This window comes from Heliconius melpomene, chromosome 14 (genome assembly GCF_056956725.1).
Source record: "Heliconius melpomene rosina isolate 202511_hmr_F chromosome 14, ASM5695672v1, whole genome shotgun sequence".
In the NCBI taxonomy this organism is placed as follows: Eukaryota; Metazoa; Arthropoda; class Insecta; order Lepidoptera; family Nymphalidae; genus Heliconius; species Heliconius melpomene.
Genome location: NC_140402.1, coordinates 8,975,888 through 8,999,223, shown reverse-complemented (window position 1 = coordinate 8,999,223; position 23,336 = coordinate 8,975,888). Strand labels below are relative to the sequence as shown.

Here is a 23,336-nt window from a genome sequence, read left to right as displayed (position 1 = left end):
TACGGTTTTACGATCACATTATAAATAAATAAATAAATAATTTATTTTAACACTTTATGACACCATAAAATTGAATTTTTATTTTTTGAAGAATCCTTTGACTTCTTTTTGTATTCAAAATACTTTTATTCGAGATTCTTTTTGTATTCAATTTTCGAGACACTATGTGTTGAGTGGCGCAATTCAATCCTCATCTTTCGATTGGAAATCGAACCCACAACCGTCGCGCATATTACGACTGTGCCACAATATCCTCTTTTTATTACAATTAACTTTATTCATACTTACTCTCATGGTACTGTAAATTTTATTACTAGAATTTCCATATAGCTCCATACTGGCGACACAATATACGGCTTCCGGATGTTCAAGGCATAATTCATAGTTTTCTAATTCAAATAGAGTCGGCAGTTTTTCATATTCAATTTCTGTTAAAATAAATGATATTAAACAAAGTAAGAACTTTTAACCTTTATTAGGGTTCCGTACGTCGAAAAAAATCAAACACTTAAATCGGGCGGGCTCATGCGAGCCAATTATCGTAATGCTACGATAATTGGTACAGTTATAGAAACTAAGTGCACAATGGCAATATTTAAAAAAAAAACAATCACATCAAACTTTTACTTCATGTTTTATAGTTGTACTACGAGTAAAGAAAATTAACTCACCATTCAACTCATATACCACTCCATAACTTCTATCGCACATTAATAATAAAAAAAATAAAAAAATAAGCTTATACATTTTTAAATGTAATATACTTTTAGTAGTATACTTTATATTTTTAAATGAAACTTTTTCTAAAAAGAAGACATTATAATTTTGAGGGCTATTAAAAAATATTATATTTATAATTAATTTTAATTTTTATAAAAAACATAAGGCTATTAAGTAGAATCAATAAAAATAAAATTTAAGTTTTGTTTTAAATTAAAAAAAAATCCGAACAAAATCCGTTGCTATACACCTGTATTCAAATCAAAAGTAGCGAGAACTAACCGAAAGCCAGAACCATAAATCTATTTATGTAGTTATCTTATTTTTATGTATGTATAGTATAAATTTATCACCTTTTATTTTGCTATATATCTTATGTATATTTATGTAAATATATAAAATTTAAATATCGAGGTCGGCGAGCAATGATACTGTAATATGAATATTACCACATTTATATTGTAATTATATATTTAACTCTTTTAATGTTTTCCATTTTTTGGATTTTGTAATTAAAAAAGGGGAAGGGGTATACCCCTATTGAACCTTGTTCAACTGGTGATCTTCTTTTGTATCCATCTCAACGTTGGGCAGAAGCTTTGCATGGCTGAAGGAGTGCAGCTTTTAAAACTTGCCAAAATCAAGGCGTCTTTACAAAACCTGGTTAAAAGAGTCAAAAGCACGCCTTTTATGCCTCAACATATTATGCCCCTATTATCCTGTATGGTGTATGTTGATTTCAGGATTTAATTTTTTTTAAAATATTTTTTATAAGTATTAGGAGTCTCTACTAGGATAGCTGTACAATATTACAATATTTGCAATCTACAAACTTGGTCCAAGTATAAATGACGGATGAGTTTACTAACTTACACTTAACTAAATACCTAAACAAATTAATTAAAAATTATCTTCTCGTTTTAATTTTTTTTTATTGTTTCATGATTCAAGTGCATGTTCAAGTGCAGGCTGTATTTGCCAATTTTCTTCAAGAATCCGATTTTTTCGCAGAAATTGCCCTATACCTGATGAACCACTAAAACTCGACCAACATACATGGGGTGAAATGACCTATCCATTTCACCCCCTTAAGGCCCCAAAAGGTGGTTCACCTAATTCCTCAAGAACACAGTAATGGTTCCTTTGGTAGTAATCACTTAACGTCAGGTGACCAGCTGACTTGTTTACTTGGTCTTAGTTTAAAAAAAAAACTTAATAAAAATTACACATCAATAATTTTTCAAATTAATACACAACAATTACAAATTGCACAAGGACGTACTAGTTGTACACTCCTATATATTTGCTGTATTTGCTAATTAATTTTAATTCTAAACTTTTCCATGACCATGGCTTTGACAGCTCGCTGTCAGAATAAGTTATACTTAACATTTAAGTTGGCTCTAATTTCGCATTTATGTTTTTAATGGATAAATTGTTAAAATAAATTTAGCTATACATACGAGTATATTGTCTATTACTCGAAAATAGCATTTGTTTTAATTCAAAGATATTGGTATAATAATACTATGTTTTTAGATTATCTCTTATAAATGCTAATGATTTGAGATATCTTTTACGTAAGATTTTTTTTCCCTGCTATATCCACTAATACATTTCCGTTCACCACTTTCCGCCGAATTCCTAAGGCATTGCGTATTGAGTGGCGTAACTCAACGCGGTTTGGTAAGATTATTAAATTAGATATTACGTAAGGTTAATAATTCAAATTCAAATTCAAAATATTCTTTATTCAAATAAACTTTATAAGCACTTTTGAATCGTCGAATGTACATGTCAACAAAAAGCTACCACCGGTTCGGAAGGCAGTTCTGCTGAGAAGAGCCGGCAAGAAACTCAACAGTTGCTCTTTTTAAAGTCAATGGTATATTTTACTATTACATTAGCTGGCAGCTATCCTGCCTGACATTCAATAGACATTAATTCCATACATGCTTATCCTCTAAATATTCTTGAACAGTGTAATAAGCTTTACTTGTTAGAATTTTTTTTACAGATATTTTAAATTTTGGAAGTGGCAAATTAAGAATACACTGCGGAATTTTATTATATACACGTATACTCAGACCCATAAAGGATTTATTAACTTTCTGGAGGCGAAAACTTGGTGTAACAAGCTTATCTTTATTTCTCGTTTCTATCGTATGACTGTCGCTATTTTTTCTATGACAATGTATATTTTGTCGGACAAAGAGAATATTATAGTATAGAAATTGGGAAGCAACTGTAATAATACCTGCATCTTTGAAAACATCTCGCAGAGAATCTCGAGCTCTTAGATTATAAATATATCTTACGGCTCTTTTTTGGAGAATAAATATTGAATTGATATCTGAAGCACTGCTCCATAACAGCATTCCATAAGATAAAATACTATGGAAATAGCTAAAGTAGATTAGTCGGGCAGTTTCAACGTCCGTCATTTGTCTTACTTTCTTAATTGCGAACGCGGCAGAGCTGAGTTTATCTGCAAGTGCTTCCAGATGAGCGTTCCACTGGAGTTTGGAATCTATAGTAACACCTAAGAAAATAGCTGATTCCGACACATTAAGAGGTTCTCCTTTAATTATTACATTAAAATTATGTTTTTTAACATTTGGTAAGGCAAACTCGATGCATTTCGTTTTTTTAGCATTTAACATTAGATTATTAACATCAAACCAACGAAGAATATGCGCTAATGCACTATTCACTTCGTCATAGTTTATTATATTTCTGTCAACCTTAAATATTAAAGAGGTATCATCCGCGAAAAGTACAATATCACATAGGTTCTTCACATAAAAAGGCAGATCGTTAATATAAAGAAGAAATAAAAGAGGACCAAGTATAGATCCTTGTGGAACGCCCATCTTTAGAGGAGATCCAGATGATTTTACATTATTTATACTAACCGTCTGGATTCTTTGGTTTAGATATGAGGCAATAAGGTCAAGGGCAGTATCCTGTATACCATAATGTTTTAGTTTTAACAACAGAGTTACATGGTCTACGCAATCAAAGGCTTTGGATAAGTCACAAAACACTCCAATTGCATTTTGTGACCTCTCCCATGCGTCATAAATGTGCTTTAGGAGTGCGGCACCCGCATCCGTAGTGGACTTGCCTTTGGTGAAACCATATTGCTCACTATGGAAACAATTGTTAATATTTAAGAAAATTGTGAGCTGGTTGAACATTATTTTTTCAAATATTTTACTTAAGGATGGCAAAACAGAAATCGGTCTGTAATTTCCAGGCTCAGATCTATCTCCACTTTTGTAAAGCGGCACTATTTTGCTATATTTCATTAAATCAGGAAAAGTACCGGATTCTACACAATTGTTAAAAATTAAAGCAAGATAAGGAGCAATATTAGGCATAATTGAATTAAAAACTTTAACAGACATGCCCCATAAGTCACCAGTTTTCTTTAAATTAAGGCTTTTAAAAGTTTTGACAATTTCATCCGGTGACACATTCTTAAACACAAAATTTTGTCTACAACTATTTACATGGGTTTTTAGTATTAATTCTGCTTCCGAAGGAGATGATGGCAGTGAACGTGTTACTTCAGTAGATATATCAGAAAAAAAATTTTAAAAAGTATTTGCCACTTCTAAATCTGAATTTAAGATTATATTATTAACTTTTAATTTAATAGGTTCACTGACAGCTCTAAATCTCCCAGTTACAGTAGTGATAGCATCCCATGTAGCTTTAATTTTATTATTAGAGTTCAAAATTTTTGCTCTTATATGCATAGACTTAGCCTGGACACATACCTTTTTAAATATTTTTGAATAATTTCTAACTTTTAACAAGAACGCCGGATCTTGTTTCCATTGCCTCATATTATATAATTCATATAGTTTATTTCTGCTTCGGTATATACCAACAGTTGCCCAGTCGCTAAAAGTTAACTTCGAGTTTTTATATATCCGTTTAACTTTAAAAATGTTATCAAACTCTGTAGTGAGTAAATTAAAAACTTTACAATATAGCTGATTCGGATTTAATCCGGTTATTTCTAAGTTTGCAATTTTTTCACTCACTTTATTATTAAAAAGATTAATTTTATTTTCAGTAATTGGTCTGATTGATATTTGTTTTATCTATTACCGAAAACATTTGACCACAATGATCCGAGCTAAGATTAGTAATAATTTGTTTTTCTACAGTCTCACAATGACAAAAAACATTATCTATACAAGTAGCGGACGTATTCGTTATACGAGTTGGTTCAGAGAAAATATTAAACAAATTAAAAGATTTAAATAAGTTTAAAAGACGAAGGCTTAATGATGTCACCTGTAGTATATCTATATTAAAGTCTCCGCAAACGATTAAAGATTTACTATTCGAACTCAAATTATTCAAAACATCCTCCATTTTTTCTTCAAATACTTCAAAACTACCTGAGGGGGGTCGATACACGCATACTATAATATGTCTATTGAATTCAACGCAGGACAATTCAATGGAGCGTTCGTCGGAGAGAGCTACTATATCTGGTCGCGATTTACAACGTATATCATTTCTCACTAATATAAGCGAACCGCCGCGGATGGCCTTCTCTCTAACGAACGAACTTGACAATGTATAGTTTTCTATATTTACTGTATTGTTGCATCTCGAGATCCAGTGCTCTGTTATACACATTATATGTATATTAAATTTTTTTAGAAATAATTCTAGTTCCAGTTCTTTGCCTCCTAGGCCTTGCATATTCTGATGTACAATGTTAAATTTAAATGACCTAGGCGTTGTCTTATTGTCTAGTTTAAATTGGAACTTACATCATTATACTTTATAGAAGTATTATTAGTACATTTAATTTCCTTCGTTATACCATGTACAACGGGGTTTTGTATATTATATGCTACTAAAGTAGCAATTTGTTTCTTAAAATATAGAGGTAGATACAATGTATCTTCTGTCAACTTACAGCTATTAAAAATAAATTTATTTAAATCTAAATAAAATAACGCGTCGCTATGACGTTCTGTCGTATTATATAATGTCAAGTTCAGGTTGTATATGTATTTATTTTGTTTTTCTGTGAGGGAAGAAGAATATGGAAAAGAGCATATAATAAATTTACATTTAGTTTTACTATGTAATAATAAATAATATTATAATATTATTTTATTTATTAATATTTTTTTTATATTATTTGAGGCCGTCATGACGCAGTGTGACAGCGGGGGCTCGACGCTTTGGCATTCCCACTCGGACATTAGTTTTTTACCATTGTTTAAGTAAAACACAGCGGACCGTTGAGTTCCACTCAAAGCTCAATAAGTCGAAAATGTGCCCGAAAATGGGAAACAGGGTTTCTTGTCACTAAAAATTCTTTTATAGTGATAGCTATGATGTAGAGGGACCCTATTGTTAAGATGCTCCGGTCATACCCATTATCAACTTGAATTTGCATACATCGCCAATTTGATCGCATACAACGTAGAGCCGTTCGAATCATTGGGAACCTAATGATCTGTGCAAGGCTTGACATTTTGGCTTCGCGTAGAAACGTCTCCTCGCTGTGCATTCTCTACCGCATTTATCATGGGGAATGTTCTGAAGCGTACTATTGTGCGGTTTCGTAGGGACTTTCTTCCACGCACCACGGAACTGTGTAATGGCCTACACGCGGCAGTGTTTCCAGGTCGATATGACTTGAGTACCTTCAAAAAGTGTGACTATCTCCATCTTAAAGGCCGGCAACGCACTTGTAGCTCCTCTAGTGTGGCACAGGGTCATGGGTCGTGTAGGATCACTTACCATCTCAGGTTACCCGAACGCTCGCTTGCCTTGTCTTTTTCCATAAAAAAACTTATTTCGCATTTTTTTTTATTTTAGAGAAAATTTTAATAGAAAATTAAATAGAAAAATAAATGTAATCATTATCTAATGGAGTATCGAATCCACAATCACGGCGTTAATATTGTTCGTCCTCTTCGTTTTTATTTGTTAAAAAACAAGGACGTAATCAATATAATTGTTTTACGCTATATTAAGTTTATTGTTTAATTTTCAAATTTTTAAAATTTATTGTTATCGTCAGATTAGCACATACTATAAATTATTAAGCAATGTACTCGTAAGTGTTTTGTAAATTCTAGCAACTAACGAAAATTAATGTTTAGTAATTGTTTATGTCAATAAAAGATGATTATTGTCATTATTTAATAAATTTGTATGTTCGTTTGTATGTATACATAGTTTATTAAAGTATTTTCTTTTAGCTTTACACTGTATCGAGCATATAACAGGTTAGACAGAGAGTTTGGAAATCTAGTGTTAACATACTCCATTCTCCACTTTCCGAATACATAGAAAGATTAGACTTGCTTTTATTAAATCTTCGCAAATCGTTAATGAAAATACATCTCTCACAAACCATAATTTACTTTTTCATCATATGAAGAATCATATTCTTTTGGGGGGAAATCTCGCTGCGTTGAGTAGAGAGAATCTTCTAGGAACACAGCATCCCATATTTTTTTATTTTACTTTATGAAGAGATTGATGGCATTGGTCGAGGCTAAAGAAACATGCTGAGACCTCGATGCTTGGCGTTTCTTCTGGCGTTCTTTCTAACTAAAAAAGTATATTTTATCATAAAATTTAAAAAGATCAATATGAGAAAGCGCATTATAATTAACCAACGCTTCAATTAAGAGGTTTTATTATACACTATGTATGTGGCATATAATGGCGTAGAGTGTGGTCAATTTAAAAAATATTTCGGCACCCACTCTCGATGTAAAACAACTAACAAATTCGTTCTAATTGATGTCTATAATTTAAGGACTAATAATCTAATGCTCTTAGACTATTAGTCGTATAAAGTATGGGGAATAGAGTCCTAGAATTTTTTTAGGAAAATTCGAACTTTATAAGTGATTTACGACATAGTATCGATAAGGATGATGTATGAAGAAGATGATGTACCATAACTTCTGGCACTTCGTATCGTCTGGCTTAAAGACAAGGCAAACGGGGGTACGACACCTTATGGCAAATAAAAACCGTTGCTCATGATTCCTTTGTAACACCAAATAAGCTACAGCTGCGTTATCGGTATATAAGGTGGAGCTAGACGTGTTCTTGAAGATATCCATGTCGTAACGCCAAGGAACCACTGCCGCAGACAGGTCTTTCCATAGTTTTTGCTAAAACAATTCCTGAAGTGGAACGCCACGTATCGAAATGGGAATGATATTTTTAAGTATTGGATTCTAAAACTGTCGTATGCGGCTTCCAAGGGAAGCTTTTTTTCTAAAAAAATATTTTTAACAATATTTAAAAATGTCTCAAATATTCATGTGGTTTAATTTTATCATTTTATTGTTTATTTATCTAGACCATTTATACAGCTTCGAAGTCAACGGCATCGCTCAGGTAACATTTGGCAGGTTTTTGCTTGCTCTGACTCGCATTTGATCGGATCTTTTATTGCTCTCAAAGAAATACCAAAAAATACAAATGACTCACGAAGGAATTAGTAAATAAACAGATGTATGTTTCCATATAAGGTGGATAGTTTCACAACAGCAGCTCAGCGCTAGAGACGCCTGCGGTTACAATGAATTTATTATATTCACTACTGTTATTCAATATTTTCAAATATGGTCTAGGTTTAATATTTCATTTAAATGGTGAGTCTTTTTTTATTATTTACTTATTTAAGCATATTGGTAGGAATATATTTCGGAAATATATTATAAAAACGGTTATGGATTCGATGCCCTTGAGGGCTAACACTAGGTTCCCTCGGCCTAAAATATAATCCAGACGTCTCAACAGTATACATAGGCGAAGTATATTTTGAAATATAGTTATAGTTTTAGGTCACAAAGACGATAATGAAATGAAAATTCATTAATATTTAAAATTTAATTTTACAGATACAGAACATGCTAAAATGCCGCAACTATTCGGACTAGAAGACTATGACGCTTGTTTGAACAACTCTCATACGTACTGCCTCGCAACTTTCGACCTCTATGGAGAAGATGATAACGAAATATATACACTTATACGAGTAAGTATTTACATGAAAGCTACAGTTTATAAGCTCCGGAGGTCTTATATGAATAGATTGAAGACCGATGCGAAAGAGGTAGAGTAAACCCCGTTAGGGGGCGTGAAGATAAAAAAACATTATTCATAAAAAGTGTGAAATTCTTTTGAGTGATTGTGTTTGCCATTTAAAAACTATGTCTTCCTTTATTCAGGAATACTCCAAGCACAACCTCAAGCATTTTAATTACACGAGAGTGGACAGAGGAATGTGTGTAGAGACAACATGCCAGAAATACATAGAAAATTATAATTTAGATATAAACCAGAACTTGGAGACGACAATTGAGGGATGCTTCAATCAAACGATGAAGGAAGAGTATAATTTGAGTTCACGAATACGGTCAAAGAGCTGCGAAGGGCCAAATGAAGAAAGCATTTCTGTTGATACTTCAGATATTACAATGGGTCTCATTCTACTGAGTTTGTGCGCGTCGGTTATTATAGGGAGCTATTACGATTTAAGAGAAAGAAACAACAAAAAAGAAAATCATCCTAAAGGTACAGTAAAGTGCGCTCCAGGATTAGCACAAGTTTTAAATTAAATAGAAAACACAGATTATTATTATTAACCTTAAGGTTGTAATTTTTGTATTGGTTCATAAAGTCCATATGCTAAGGTTATATGGATTAACACGTCGGGTAAAAAACTTCCACTGCTTACTAATACTTTTGTTGGAATTTTTCATAGGATTTTTGTTAATGTAGCATTTCATTTTGTCTTTTTTGGGTTTTTTAACCTTTCACTTCAAATAACCTCCACATCCGCAAGGAATCTAATGTTGTTAAAACACACGAACCGAACGAACATGAAAGAGGTAACTTTTAAATTTTTCGATTATCAGCCACCATTACTTTATTATTTTGTAATTATTATTCAATACTAAATGTAGTTTTTGTATAGTATAATGTTCTACGAGTATTTTTACAAACCCTAAGCTTTCAACTGTGAAATGATTATTCTTTCAGTGTTGTCAATAATGTACCCTAAAAATTGCTCCAAAATCAAATTTTGAGCTCATTATGGGTCATCCTATATAATTTAATAAATTAGGTGTGAAGACAATCCTTTGCTCGAAACGATACCTCCCAACCGAATTTGAAATACAGCCCATGTTTTTGAAGCGCAAACAGAGTGAGGTAATTAAAATAATTTAAAACGAGTGATGTAATTAAAATAATTTCCTCCGAGTGGAATACCAACCCGCACTCATCGCGCTTAATGACAAACACTGGTGCTCGACTACGGTGGTCTTTGATAAATAAATGAGATGTTAGGGTTTTGCAAGAAATAAACAATCAACTATCGCAATGATTGAATGTATTTTAGGTTCACAATTGTTCTTGTGCTTCTCAATATTTAGAAATTTAGAAAAATTATCTGAAGTGGAAAAAAGTGATGAAAGATTAACAGAACTGAAAGGAATTCACGGGATTCGGTAAGTTTTATTTATTAATATTTCTAAATAATATTGTGTGTGTAATTTTTAAACAAAACACACATTTGAACCCATAGCAAAATATTAAATTGAAAAGACAACGACAATACTAGTACTTCTATATCAGAGACAGAGGTATCATTTTGTTTGTTATATGCCTTAAAAAAATTAACAGTACTTTCGATAAAAATAAATACTATTTTTATAAAAACAGTTATTTTTTCATATTCGCATACAATGTCATACTCCATCATCGCTTCGCAATGCATAATAGAGGGGGAGCCGAAAGCATCCAGACTTTCATTACATTATAAACTTGAAATCTAGGCTTAATAACCCAATGAAACATTGCAGCGGTACGTTTCAATTCAATATTTATTGAAGTGCTGTGGAAAATGGAAAACAAGAAATATTGTGTATATTTCTTTGTTTTCATCTGGTGCGAAAACGAAGAAAGATCATGACACCATCAAATGCATAGTTAACGATTTTATGAAGGACAAACATTCTTTTTTTATTATTAATAATTATAAGTTTGTTTATAACCCTTTACACCCGCGCTTATACGAGCGTGAGTTTCACTTTAAAAAAATTCTGGCGCCAAACCATTTACTATTTTGCGAACGCAACCGGCCTCGATCGTCCGTGAGGATGTCTCGATGCGACATGTAAATCGCGGGGTGCGGGCGGGCGATCAGAGTCCTGTGAGACTCAATGGGAGATGTCGGTGTTTTTTGACCCTCGCAGCGTCACGGGTAAGTACTTGTCTCGCATATTATTTGTTCAGTAATGTATTATATTCTTTAGTAAATTACAAGCTAAATAAACACCAAATAAGTGAGTTATTTTAATTTGATTGATTTCGTTATGATTTCGATACAATTTATTAGTAAAGTTTGTCTGCTACGATCGTGTGGCTTCGGTTGTACATGCATATTAAAAAATTTAAACAACGTAACCGTTATTTGTCGGTTTTGCCTGGATTTAGTCAAAAATACCATTGTTTTTATTGTTTTTAGGACGGAACTTAAATGACGATCAAATATTGCAAATTTTGGGCGATGGCAACCTTTCCGAAATTGAGGATTTTCATGAAGACGACGATGATTTTGCACCAAATATCATGGGTGACCTCAACGACTTATTCTGTGGCATGGAACCTGAACAAGAACCTAAGCTAGATCCTGAGAGATACGTGGACGTTTCTGCTCCGAAAGTAGTTGAGAGGTACAATCAGCACATGGGTGGGGTGGACGTACTCGATCAGCAGATGGAGTACTATAGAACTTTTATTAAAACTAAAAAATGGACGTTGAAGGTACTCATCCACTTTCTTGATTTGGCCATTGTAAACTCTTGGCGGCTGTATCGCAATGATTGTCAAGCAAATAATTTAACCAGGAAAGACATTTTACCCTTGTTGGATTTTCGTTTGAACATAGCTGACGGATTATCGAGTACCCCATCCAGAGAACGCCGAATGTCAAGTGATACTGAATATAATCCACCAATGGAAAATGAGTATCCTATTAGAAGACACTACAGACCGGCAGACAAACCCTCTGATGCAAAAAGATATGATGGGTACGATCACTTTCCAGTGTTTGACGAAACAATAGCTCCAAGAATGTGTCGTCATGAATCTTGTGGCAGTCGCACGAAGATACGATGCGAAAAATGTGATACGTATCTATGTATTGCACGTGGAAAAGACTGTTTTAAATCGTATCACCAAAAAAATAATTTTAATAGTCGTTAACAAAGTACAAACTAGTTAAGTTTTGAAAGTTTTTGTTAAGATTTATAAAACTTTGGCGTACAAATGTTGATTTAAGGTTTCTATCGTAAGTTTTTTTATATAGACTGACAACAAAATGACTGATTAAAGTACTAAGCTCCAAAATGAATAAAAAAATGTTTTATTAATTATCCAAACACCAAGTTAAACGTTCAATTTACATTACTCTCACGATCTTGAGTAGATCAAGTTGTACCTGAAACTCACTATCGTGAGGGTTAACTCCTGGATTAACTATAAACCAAATTTTTTTTTTACTATTTTTTTCGAACTATTTAGACTATGTAGAAAGCAATAAAAACTATGACATAGAGGATTTCGAAAAAAAATACCTTCGGGTGTAAAGGGATAATATATTATTATAAATATTAAATTAATATTAAAAATCTGGATACCGAAGAACCTAAAAACTGGCGCCCGATTGCATGTTTGCCGAGTATGTACAAGCTTCTAACCTCGATATTGGCTGACCAACTTTACAACCATTGTGCTGCAAATAATATCATGGCCCCAGAGCAGAGAGGTTGTCGTCGTGGGGCCCGTGGATGTAAAGATCACTTAATGATAAACAAGACCATATTAGAAGATGCTCACAAAAGTCAAAAAAATTTAAGTATGGGCTGGATAGACTATCAAAAGGCGTTTGATAGTATTTCGCACGAATGGCTTTTGCAAGTATTAGATATCTACAAATGCCCACCAGCTATCAAATTCTTTCTGGAAAGAGCTATGCCAAAATGGAAAGTTGTGATGACGGCAAAGGGCTCTTCAAACTCTTTTACTACTGAATCGATTCAGGTAAAACGGGGCATTTTTCAGGGCGACTCATTGTCTCCAATGCTATTTTGTTTGGCTCTCAATCCGATATCAGTCATTCTAGGGAAATATGACAAAAAGGGATACCATCTGAAGGACAGCGTGTGGGTTAATCACCTCATATATATGGACGACCTTAAAGTGTATGCAAACAACAAAACTAACTTGAAAATTTTACTGAATAGTGTAGAAATTTTTACTGCCGATATAGGTATGTCATTTGGATTTGATAAATGTAATATTCTTCATATAACTGCTGGACATAGGAATTACACCGAAGGTGATGAACATGTACTACTGAATGGAAATAGTTTTAAACAGTTAAATATAGATCAAACATATAAATATTTAGGAATAAACGAATCGGGAAAAATAAACCACAGTAATATTAGAGATCAATTAACAAAAGAGTACTTTAGGAGAGTTAAAAGCATTACAAATTCTTATTTAAACGCAAGAAATTTGATAAAGGGGATTAATACGTATGCTGTTCCAGTTTTAATGTATTCATTCGGAGTGATTAATTATAAAAATAGTGATTTAAAACGAATAGATGTCAAAACACGAAAATTATTAGCAATAAAAAAGGTCCATCGGCAAAAAGCAGATTTAGAGAGACTATATTTACCCGTAACGAATGGCGGTAGAGGTTTAATTAATACAGAAAATTTATATAAAGCTCATATTTTGAAGTACAAACTATATCTAGATCAGAAAAGTGATTATTTAATAGAAACAATAGTGACACACGACCAGAAGAGAGAAAAATATTCAATATACAAAGATTCACTAGAAATAGAAACAGAATTAAAATTAACGTCCGGTAATAATCACACTAAATCTGAAATTAAAAATTGTATAATAAAAAAACAAAACGAAGCTTGGAGAAATAAGAGTTTACATGGACAATTCCCTAAAAAAGTTCTTGATCTTGCCAATATTGATAGGGAACTCTCGTTTAAATGGCTGAAGAAGCAAACTATTTCACCTGCACTGGAATCGTCCATATTTGCTATACAAGATCAGGCAGTAATAACGCGCCAACATGAACGAGATATATTGAAGCGGAATGTTGATGGCAAATGCCGCTTGTGCGTAAGTAAGGACGAGACAGTTCAACATCTTCTTGCAGGTTGTGAGAAACTTGCCGGTACTTATTTTGTAAAACGACATAATAACTTAGTTCAGTATATATTCTGGTGCTTGGCTAGGAAAAGCAAAATGGAGGTTAATAAATTGTGGTGGAAGGAGGAATTAAAACAACCAACTGTAAGAGAAAATAGTGTTGCGAAGTTAATGTGGGAATTACCGGTACAAACAGATGTTACAATAGTACACAATAGACCTGACCTGATATATATAGATAAAACAAACAACCATACTTACCTTATTGACATCTCAGTACCGTCTGACTATAATATTGGAGCTAAGGAACTAGAAAAAATTAGCAAATACCATCCGCTTAAAGTTGAACTCTCCAGATTATGGAACACCACAGTCACAACTATTCCGATAATTGTAGGGGCCACGGGAGTGGTATCAAAAAGCCTTCAGCGATACTGCGATAAATTAGATACATACATAAATATTCAAATCCTTCAGAAACAGGCAGCATTACACTCCTCCACCATAATTAAAAAAGTTCTTGGAGATACCGTTTTCGTAACGCAACCACAGCAATCATCAATAGCGGACACGTAGTCATCATCCACACACACACAAATTGACATACTTCTGAAATTAAACTCACAACTGACATAATTTAACAGTATTTTATTTAAATATATGTATTAATTTGATTTATTTATTTACAAACTTAACAAGGGGTAGGAGGAGGGGGTAATATTAACAAGAATATAGTGAATGCCTTTTTTCCTGAGGGTCTCGGGACGGGGCATTTATTAAAACCGACTAAATCGTGAAAAAGTTGAGAAACCAAGGATATATTATTATAAGAATCCATAGAAAAGAAGAAAAAGAAAAATCATAAGAATATAGCAGGAACTTGAAATATTTAATTTGTAGTAACAATCATTATAACTTAGTGTTAACAATTATAATAATAAAATAAAAAAATAGGAAATTGAATTAAATTTTAAATATTAATAATGATACATTAATATATATTATATTAATGTATTACATTATTATATTATATTTATTTAGCATAGGAAATAGAATTGGAAATTGAATTATTAAATTACTTTTAAAATAATAATATTTAAACTTCGAAAAAAAAATAGCAATAATTTATAAAATTAGCATTTATAGGAAGTAACATTAAAATTTAAATAGTAAATAGTTTTTTATTAATGATAATTGATTAATCATTAAATAAAACATTGAAAATTGAACATTATCTTTAATAATAGTAATTAAAGGTTTTAGACTTTTTTCCCAATACTACGAAACTGTATTTAGAAAGAACAAACAATGCTGTATGTATGTATTATTTACATAACGTAGTAAAATTAAATGTAATTAATATTTTATTATTGATTTTCAGTGTAATCATTGAATGTATTGTAGTATACAGTCATAGTTTTTTCACGTTAGTGAAATTTACCAGCACCCCACATGAACTTGAAAAGGTAAGAGAATAATGTTATCTTTACAATTGCCTATAATATTTTTTTTAGTTTCACGCGAACTAATCGAGATATTGCTTAGTCTTCGCTTCGTCTGCTTATTTGTACCCTTAGGGGGAATGCTAATAATCTATGAAACACGTGTTGAATGAAATATTTTTAAGAGTCTCAATTTCAAATTTTATAAAAATCGGTGGCGATTTAAAGATTTTCCATACTAACTTTCAACCCCTTATTTGCACCCCTAGGGGATGAATTAAAATAAACTACGAAACATATGTTCAATGAAATATTTTTAAAAGTCTAAATTTCAAATTTTATAAAAATCGGTGGCGATTTAAAGATTTTTCCATATAAACTTTCAACCCCTTATTGGCACCCTTAGGGGGTAAATTCTAAAAAACCGTGAAACACATGTTCAATTTAATAATTTTTATAGTCTGAATTTGCTATATTATAAAAATCGGTGCCGATTTATTTATTTTTTATTTCACCCCTTTAAACTTTTGTCCAAATTTCACGTTTCTACTATCAGCGGTTACGGCTGCGCGTGCGTCTTACCTCAGTCAGTGAGGACAAGTCCTTTTATATATATATATATATATATATATATATATATAGATTAATTTCTCGACGAACTGGCAGGTTACTGAATGTATTTGTTTTTAAGCTGTTACTTGTTATTTTTGACCTATAGCAAAGATCTATTCTAAAATTTCAACACATGTCAATTACTGCGTGACCTCTTCTTGATTAGATCACATTATTTAGCGTTATTCGCCTATTCAAAATTAAAATAAACTCCTGGAAATTCCATACATAAAAAATTGAATAAAATAAGATTTGAAACTGCTACATTTCGGAATTGAATAGATCTTTCCAATTAATGACGTATGTGTTTTAATTTTCAGATGTTCGAAAATATTTGGTTCAGAAGCTTTTCTACCTACTCAAGCATAGTACAATACTTCTTCTTCATCTCTGGCTTCCTCATGACATATGTTATGTTGATAAAGGAAGAAAAGTTGAAAATGTCCTGGAACTATTTACCTAAAATTGTATTCATGAGATGGTGGAGGTAAGACAATATCTTGCAAATAAGCTGTCTAGGTCATCGCGGTGCCGTGCCGCAACGACTGACTGTAATCGCAATGGTGGTTAATACTCACTGGAAGTATATTTAAATTATCATCATTTTAAGGCTATAGTAGACAAAACGCACACAATATCTTTGAAATTGGGTGACAGTGAGGAAAAGAGTGACATGACCCTAACTTCAATCTGCCTTTTTCTGAAAAGTAGGGTATTTAGCAGGAAAAAGTGGGAACCTTCTTTTTATAAGCGGCCTATTTCATTTCAATTGTGACTTTCTGCGTGGCTCATCCCCTTCTTTTTTATTTTATGTCATTAACTGTTATGTTATGTATATTTATAAAAAATGGTTGTTTTATTTTATTATGTAGTTTGGTGTTTCTGTATTCTTAACAAATTGTAATTCTGATCTTTTGCTATTTAATTTGTTTTTGATCACAAAAATTGACACATTTAATTAAAAAAATATAGTTATTTCATTACTATCTAAGTACGGGAAAATCCCTGTTTCGGGATTCCGGTGTAGAAAGTAGCCTATGTGATGCTCTATCCATCAGTCAGTGAAAGTATCTATAAAAATTATATATGCTGTTTTGGAGTTAGTATGCAACAGACAGATATACTGATACACATAAATACAAACACATTCAACTTATAACCTCTCCTCTTGCGCCGTGAGTAAAAAAATGCGTCCTTCAATCCAATGATTGAAGGACACAAAAAAAGGTTAAGGTTGTATATTGCTATGATTTCTCTATAAACATCTAAAATTATGGATAGATTAATAAAATTACAATTATCTTTTATGTAATCTAAAATAGTAATATTTAACATTTCAGATTGACACCACCGTTTGCTGTCGTATTGGGCATAATGGCGACTCTGTTCCGTCACATTGGCTCCGGCCCCGCATGGAAACACCACGTGGTTAATGGAGTGGCGACTCAGTGTAGAAGGTATTATTGGACCCATATCTTCTATTTTAATAACTTCATGGTCGATGACACCATGTGCTCTATAGAATCTTGGTAAGTATTAACTTTTTTGTTCTTTGTTGTTTTTGTTTGTTTCTTTTAAAATATTTTATTTTGTTTTTTAAATATTACATGGTTTTGTTTGTTTAATAACTGTTATTGTTTAAAGCTTTTTAATAAATATTTACACAATCCACATTCAGTAAAATACATCAACTGCACCATGAGCCATAATCAATATTTTTTTCCAGGCACATAGCTACAGACATGCAGCTGTTCCTCCTTGGCATTGTAGTGTACTTGTATATTCGCAACAAAAGCTGGAGATTCAAAGCTGCGATTTTGGGCTTGTTCATACTGACCGGTATGCTAAGTCCTGCACTGCATATATGGACGATGGACTTGGACGGAGTTTTGCTGCTTAAACCTGAGTTAGTATTCTATGTATCTATCGAAGGTTTTTACAGCTTATCCTTATCCAAATAAATATAACATAAATATAAACCGTTCAATATATCTAACATTTAAAGATCAAAAGTTCCTTTTACAGCATGTCAGTATAATAGTAGGGGCGGCGAAGAGGGGACTTTGTGGAGTCATTCGAGCGCATCAGATTAAGATACTGGGATTCCTTGTACTCGGTTACGTACTTCCACCAAATATGAGCTTCCTATGTATGGCTGCGCGTCTAGGATAAAGGATCAGATTAGTAAAAAAAAATTGATCATCGGACATTCTCGAGCGCGTCAGATTAAGATAGGGTAAGTTAGTTACATGCTAAATCGTGTATATTCCACTAATCTGACAATTTAAGAGTGACGCAAAGGAGGGAGAGGGCTCCAAAGTTGTAAAAAAAAAAACGTTATCTGGACATTCTCGAGCGCGGGTAATTTTTTTTTTTTATTTTGAAGGGAATCATTCAAGGATTACGAAAAACATATAATCTGACAAATTCCACAAACCGAAGTAATAGAAATTGATTGATAAAGTTTAATATACCTAAGAATTGCATATATTCCTCTCACCGTATTTCTATTCCTATCGCACTCTTTTTTTATTTATTGGTCCCTAACTCATCAATGAAGATGATAAATTAAAAAAAATACTTGAAAAAAAAAAATTTTTTTGTACTTTTTTTTTATAAATACAAGTATTCTATTTCAAACATACATTCTTTTAGTTACATTCTATTTCTTGAGCTTTTCTATTGATTGCTTTCAATGAATAAAAAAATTGAGGCCAGTAGTGGCGCAGTGGCACAAAGTGTGACAGTAAAACAGACTGGTTGTGGGTTCAATCTCCATTCCAGGAGATGAAATATTTATTGAAATTTATATTTCCAATTCTTCGCTCTGGTGTCGAGGCAAAACAGTGACGTTAAGTGCTGCTACTCAATACTCAATGCCTTCAAAATTTGGCAGAAAGTGGGGAACAGAGTGTCTTAACCTTAGGTTCCCTCTGCCTACTCTGCTGTGTGCGGGATACAACGTAAAGCTGACTTGTTTCTTGTATTGGTTTAAAAAAATATTAATAATTGTCAGATTAAGCAAGTCCCTTCAGATAATCGTCTGATTTTGAGATATCACGTCTAGGGCATGAAGATGAACCATATATATCTTAATCTGACGCGCTCGAGTATTTCAAGATGACGATTTTTTTTTGCATTTTCAAACAACGATTACGAGCTTGCGTCAGATTATTACATAAGAGCTTTTTTTTAGGTTCACTTAACACCCCCTTAGAAAATCTGACGCGCTCGATAATATTTTTTTTTTGCCATTTTTAACTCTTACGTACGACCACCTCCACCACGGAAATTGTCAGATTAACATATTTTCATGCTTAAGAAGACGTAGGCAATTGATGATATCAATATCTGACGCGCTCGAGTATGTCCATGGAACAGTTTTTTTTTTACATTTTTGAAAATCTATAACCCCTCAACCCACCGGTGAAACGAAATTTTTTATATGCCATTTTTTTCTTGTTATCATCTAAGCTTCGCAACCTATTGGTCTCCATGACGCTCGAGTGACTCCACAGTTTGCTGCTTCGCCTCCCTAACTATAATGGATATTTTAGTTTTAGAACATAGGCCATAGCGAGGTGCTTAGTTTTAAGACGCCCGTTATCGGCTCTCCGCCTGACTTCGAGTCTTTGAGGGTCAAGTGGCTCATCACTACTCTTAATTTTGCTTGGATGGACAAATGATTACAATTATTAATTGGTTTGGTCCGCACTCGGAGGAAGATATTATTCTGTTTTCTCGCTCGGGCAAGACAAAACACCGCATTGAATTCCTCTACTCAACACGCAGTATTTTGACTTCGAGATTAAATTAAGACTGCCAGATCATAAGAGTATTTCTATTAAACATTTTTTAAATATTTATGTATTGTGCATTATATTTCTTCACAGATTCTTCAGAACGCTATATGATGATACATTCCAGAAGTACCACGTATTATTTTATAATAACTTAACATGCTTCTTCATGGGAATGGCAAATGGATATTTAATATATTATTTGAAAAAGAAAAAAATAGAATTCCCCAATTTTAGGGTAAATATAAACAATAAAAACAAAAAAAATGGATACAAAATAAAATACTTTATTTTTTTTAGATTCACCATAATATTGTCTATATATGTAAAAGATACATCTTAATGAAAATGAAAATCTATATATATAAAATCGAAAGGTCACTCACTCATCACGAAATCTCAGAAACAACAAATGCTAGGAGTCTCAAATTTTGCATAGACGTCACTAGGACGTAGCCATGGAGACAGAATTTAATAATAATATAGTTCACGCGGGTGAAACCGTGAGCGGGCCGCTAGTATTTAATATTTCATTCCCTCGAGTGAGAATCGAAGGCACGACCTTCACTTTTATAGTCACACCCTCGTACTGCCGGGCTACGACGGCCTCATTGTAATTAAAGTATTATATAATAATGTTGATATTCTATTTGATGCACCGACCACCTTTATACATCTCCAATATCCAAAGGTTGCCTGGAAGTGATCGCTTTAAGCGGTAAGGCCGCATAATGGTATTTTTAAATTATTTTTAAGTTTGTATGTTTTTTTGTGTAAAAAAGTATATTTATTATTATAAGTGAAACCGTTGTGGAGCAGCAGCATAACAACGACCTGTAAACGCGACGGTTATTAGTTCGATTCCTACTCGAGGTAAAAGAATTATTTACATTGCCTCGCTTTGGCAAGTAGGTAAAGCACAGTGTTAATTTCCCTCTAGATTCCTCTGGCTACCCTGCTAAATTAGGTTATTGAAAATATGCGATTGCGATAGAATTTATGTTTCACTATTTCTTTGACAGAAGTCAAATTATCATTTAGGGTAGTTGTTTAGTTCCAATTCTTTGTTATGGAAAACAAAGATTTGAAATTTCTTTTGTTTTTGTTTAACAGTTCCTGAAGTCAAACAATTTTATATTTTTATTTAAGCTCGGTAATGTCGTATGCTGGCTCATTGTACCTGCAGTATCCGGGGTTTACTTCTACACAAGTTGCACCTTCGATGACGTAGAGAAGGTGTCCCTGACATGGCGCCTACTGTACGCGTCGTTACATCGCTTTGTCATTGGCATTATCGCGAGTGTTTGGATTTTGGGACTAACTTTAAAATTTAATGGTATGAAACTGATTCTTATAGTATTTTTTTAGCTTCATGCTGTATTCCTCATATATCTAGGTAGGAAGTGGGAATCTACTATTGACATAATATGACTTCATTCCCCATTTTTCAGAAGTGAGGAGTTCAAGGGTTTCAGGGTAGTCTAATAAAATCAAATTAGCAATCACAATCAGTCGGTTTACAGTCACACTTTGTGCCTCTGCATCACGACTGGTCTTAGTATTCTATTAAATTATTTTTAAGGGGATTTCAAGGGTTTAAGGATATTTTATTAAATTATTTTTAAGGGGATTTCAAGGGTTTATTTCTCCGCTCTGATAAGATAAAATTCAGTGTTCAGTTCCTCCACTCCACACATTATGTCACTATTTGTAACACGTGAGGATCCTTCACTATTTCGTTCTTTAGTTAAAGGAAATGTTTTTAATTACCTAATTACGCAGTTTGGCACTAATAGTATAAAAATATATTTTAAAGGTGATTTTAAAATAATGATAAGCATTTTTTTTTTCAGGTAATTCCTACGCATTTTTGGAATGGAAAGGATGGCTAATACCGAGCAAATTATCATATTGTTTGTACTTGATGCACGACAACGTTATACACTACATCGTGGGTACGAAAACTAAATTAACGGATATAGTCATTACAGATTCGGTAAGATCATTCTAATGTTTTGGTGATAATTACTTTTTTATTTAATATGTTGGTTGTTTTTTATTTTCCTTAACTTAAGGCATCGTCCCGCATAGCATTCTCCATTTTCGTTGGAATTTGATCATTGTGTCTCCAGTAACGGTTCTCAACGCTGCGCATTGTCTTACCATAGCTTGGAAATGAAAATAATTAATTACACCCAGAGGGAATAATACATAATATATAGGAGGAATAATCCACAACTACTGTACTTGTAGTCATACGCCGCCCCACTGCCTCACGTTGGCCTCTTGGTTGTCTTTATACTTATATAATATTGTAGGTTGACGGGAATTAAACACGATCCATTATATCTATATCAAAGTATATTTAATTACACGGTCTCTCAAGCATTTTCTATTATTTCAGCTATTTATCTTCTTCAGAGTGCTATTTTTGTCTCAAATATTGGCCCTCCTTCTACATTTATTCGTAGAAGCTCCAGCAAACGAGATTATCAAGGTGATGATAAAAGGAAAAAAGGAAAAGAAAAAAGACTAGAAAGTACAAATAAACGAAATAACACAGATTTACAATTTGATTTTTTTTTACTCATTTGAAATGGCAGATTGTGTTTTTTCATGCGTTTTTTCTAATCATCCATCCGCCTTTTAGAGTCCATTGCTAGACATAGGCCTCCCCCGATGCTTCCCACTCCGGCCGGTCGTGCGCCCTTTGAATCCAGCGGGTTCCCGCTGTCTTCTTGACGTCGTCGGTCCACCTGGTTGGAATGCGGCCTGTACTCCTTTTTTTTAAAAAAAATTGTATTAGTACAAATTCGTAATTTAATTTATTATTTCAGATCTTCTGAATTAACGTCTCAAAAACCCCATTGTCTTAGACAAATTTTGTATTAAATAAAAAATTGTGTATTTTTGGCGCTCAAAATTCGTTAATACAAATCGAGTACCACTCCAATACAATATCCTTTATGGCACAAAAACAACAAAATTTTACACAATTTATATACATAATTAACAAAAACATGTACAATAAGGCGGCCTTATCGCTTGAAGCGATCTCTTCCAGGCAACCTTTGGTTGTTGGAATTGTATAAAAAAAGAAGGTGGTGGGTGGTGCATTAAATGATAGTATAAGGAAATTAATAACAATAATAATATAAATAAATAAATAAATATATATAATTAATATAAACTAAAATACACTAAATAAATAACATAATAAATAAATAATACATATAGTACATATAGTATTTAAAGATTTGTAAAAATATTTTGATGCTAAAAACAAAGGTTAAAATTATATATTTAAATAATATTTCATTAATTAAGTTTTAAATTTTTGTAAGCTTTTGGCACGTCTGATTTCAATTGGTAAGGAATTCCATAGTTTAAGGGCAGCTTTAATAGTATAGGAGTTAGACAAAAAAGAAGAAGAGTGAAGAGGAATTTCAAGTAATAGATTAGAGTCAAGTAATAGACAGCACAGAATAGAGAAGAT

General features: G+C 32.7%; 1 protein-coding gene across 1 annotated transcript; it reads left to right on the top strand.

Annotated features, from left to right (window-relative positions):
* Positions 1-8,289: 8,289 nt before the first annotated feature.
* On the top strand, positions 8,290-22,411 carry LOC146532310 (nose resistant to fluoxetine protein 6-like). The gene is made up of 12 exons (XM_085197445.1): positions 8,290-8,384; positions 8,634-8,770; positions 8,964-9,309; positions 10,139-10,247; positions 15,368-15,452; positions 16,361-16,527; positions 17,381-17,569; positions 17,767-17,946; positions 19,934-20,078; positions 20,990-21,176; positions 21,694-21,836; positions 22,245-22,411. The coding sequence occupies exons 1-12, from the start codon at positions 8,312-8,314 to the stop codon at positions 22,374-22,376; spliced, it is 1,893 nt and encodes a 630-aa protein (XP_085053571.1). The 5' UTR covers positions 8,290-8,311; the 3' UTR covers positions 22,377-22,411.
* Positions 22,412-23,336: the final 925 nt, after the last annotated feature.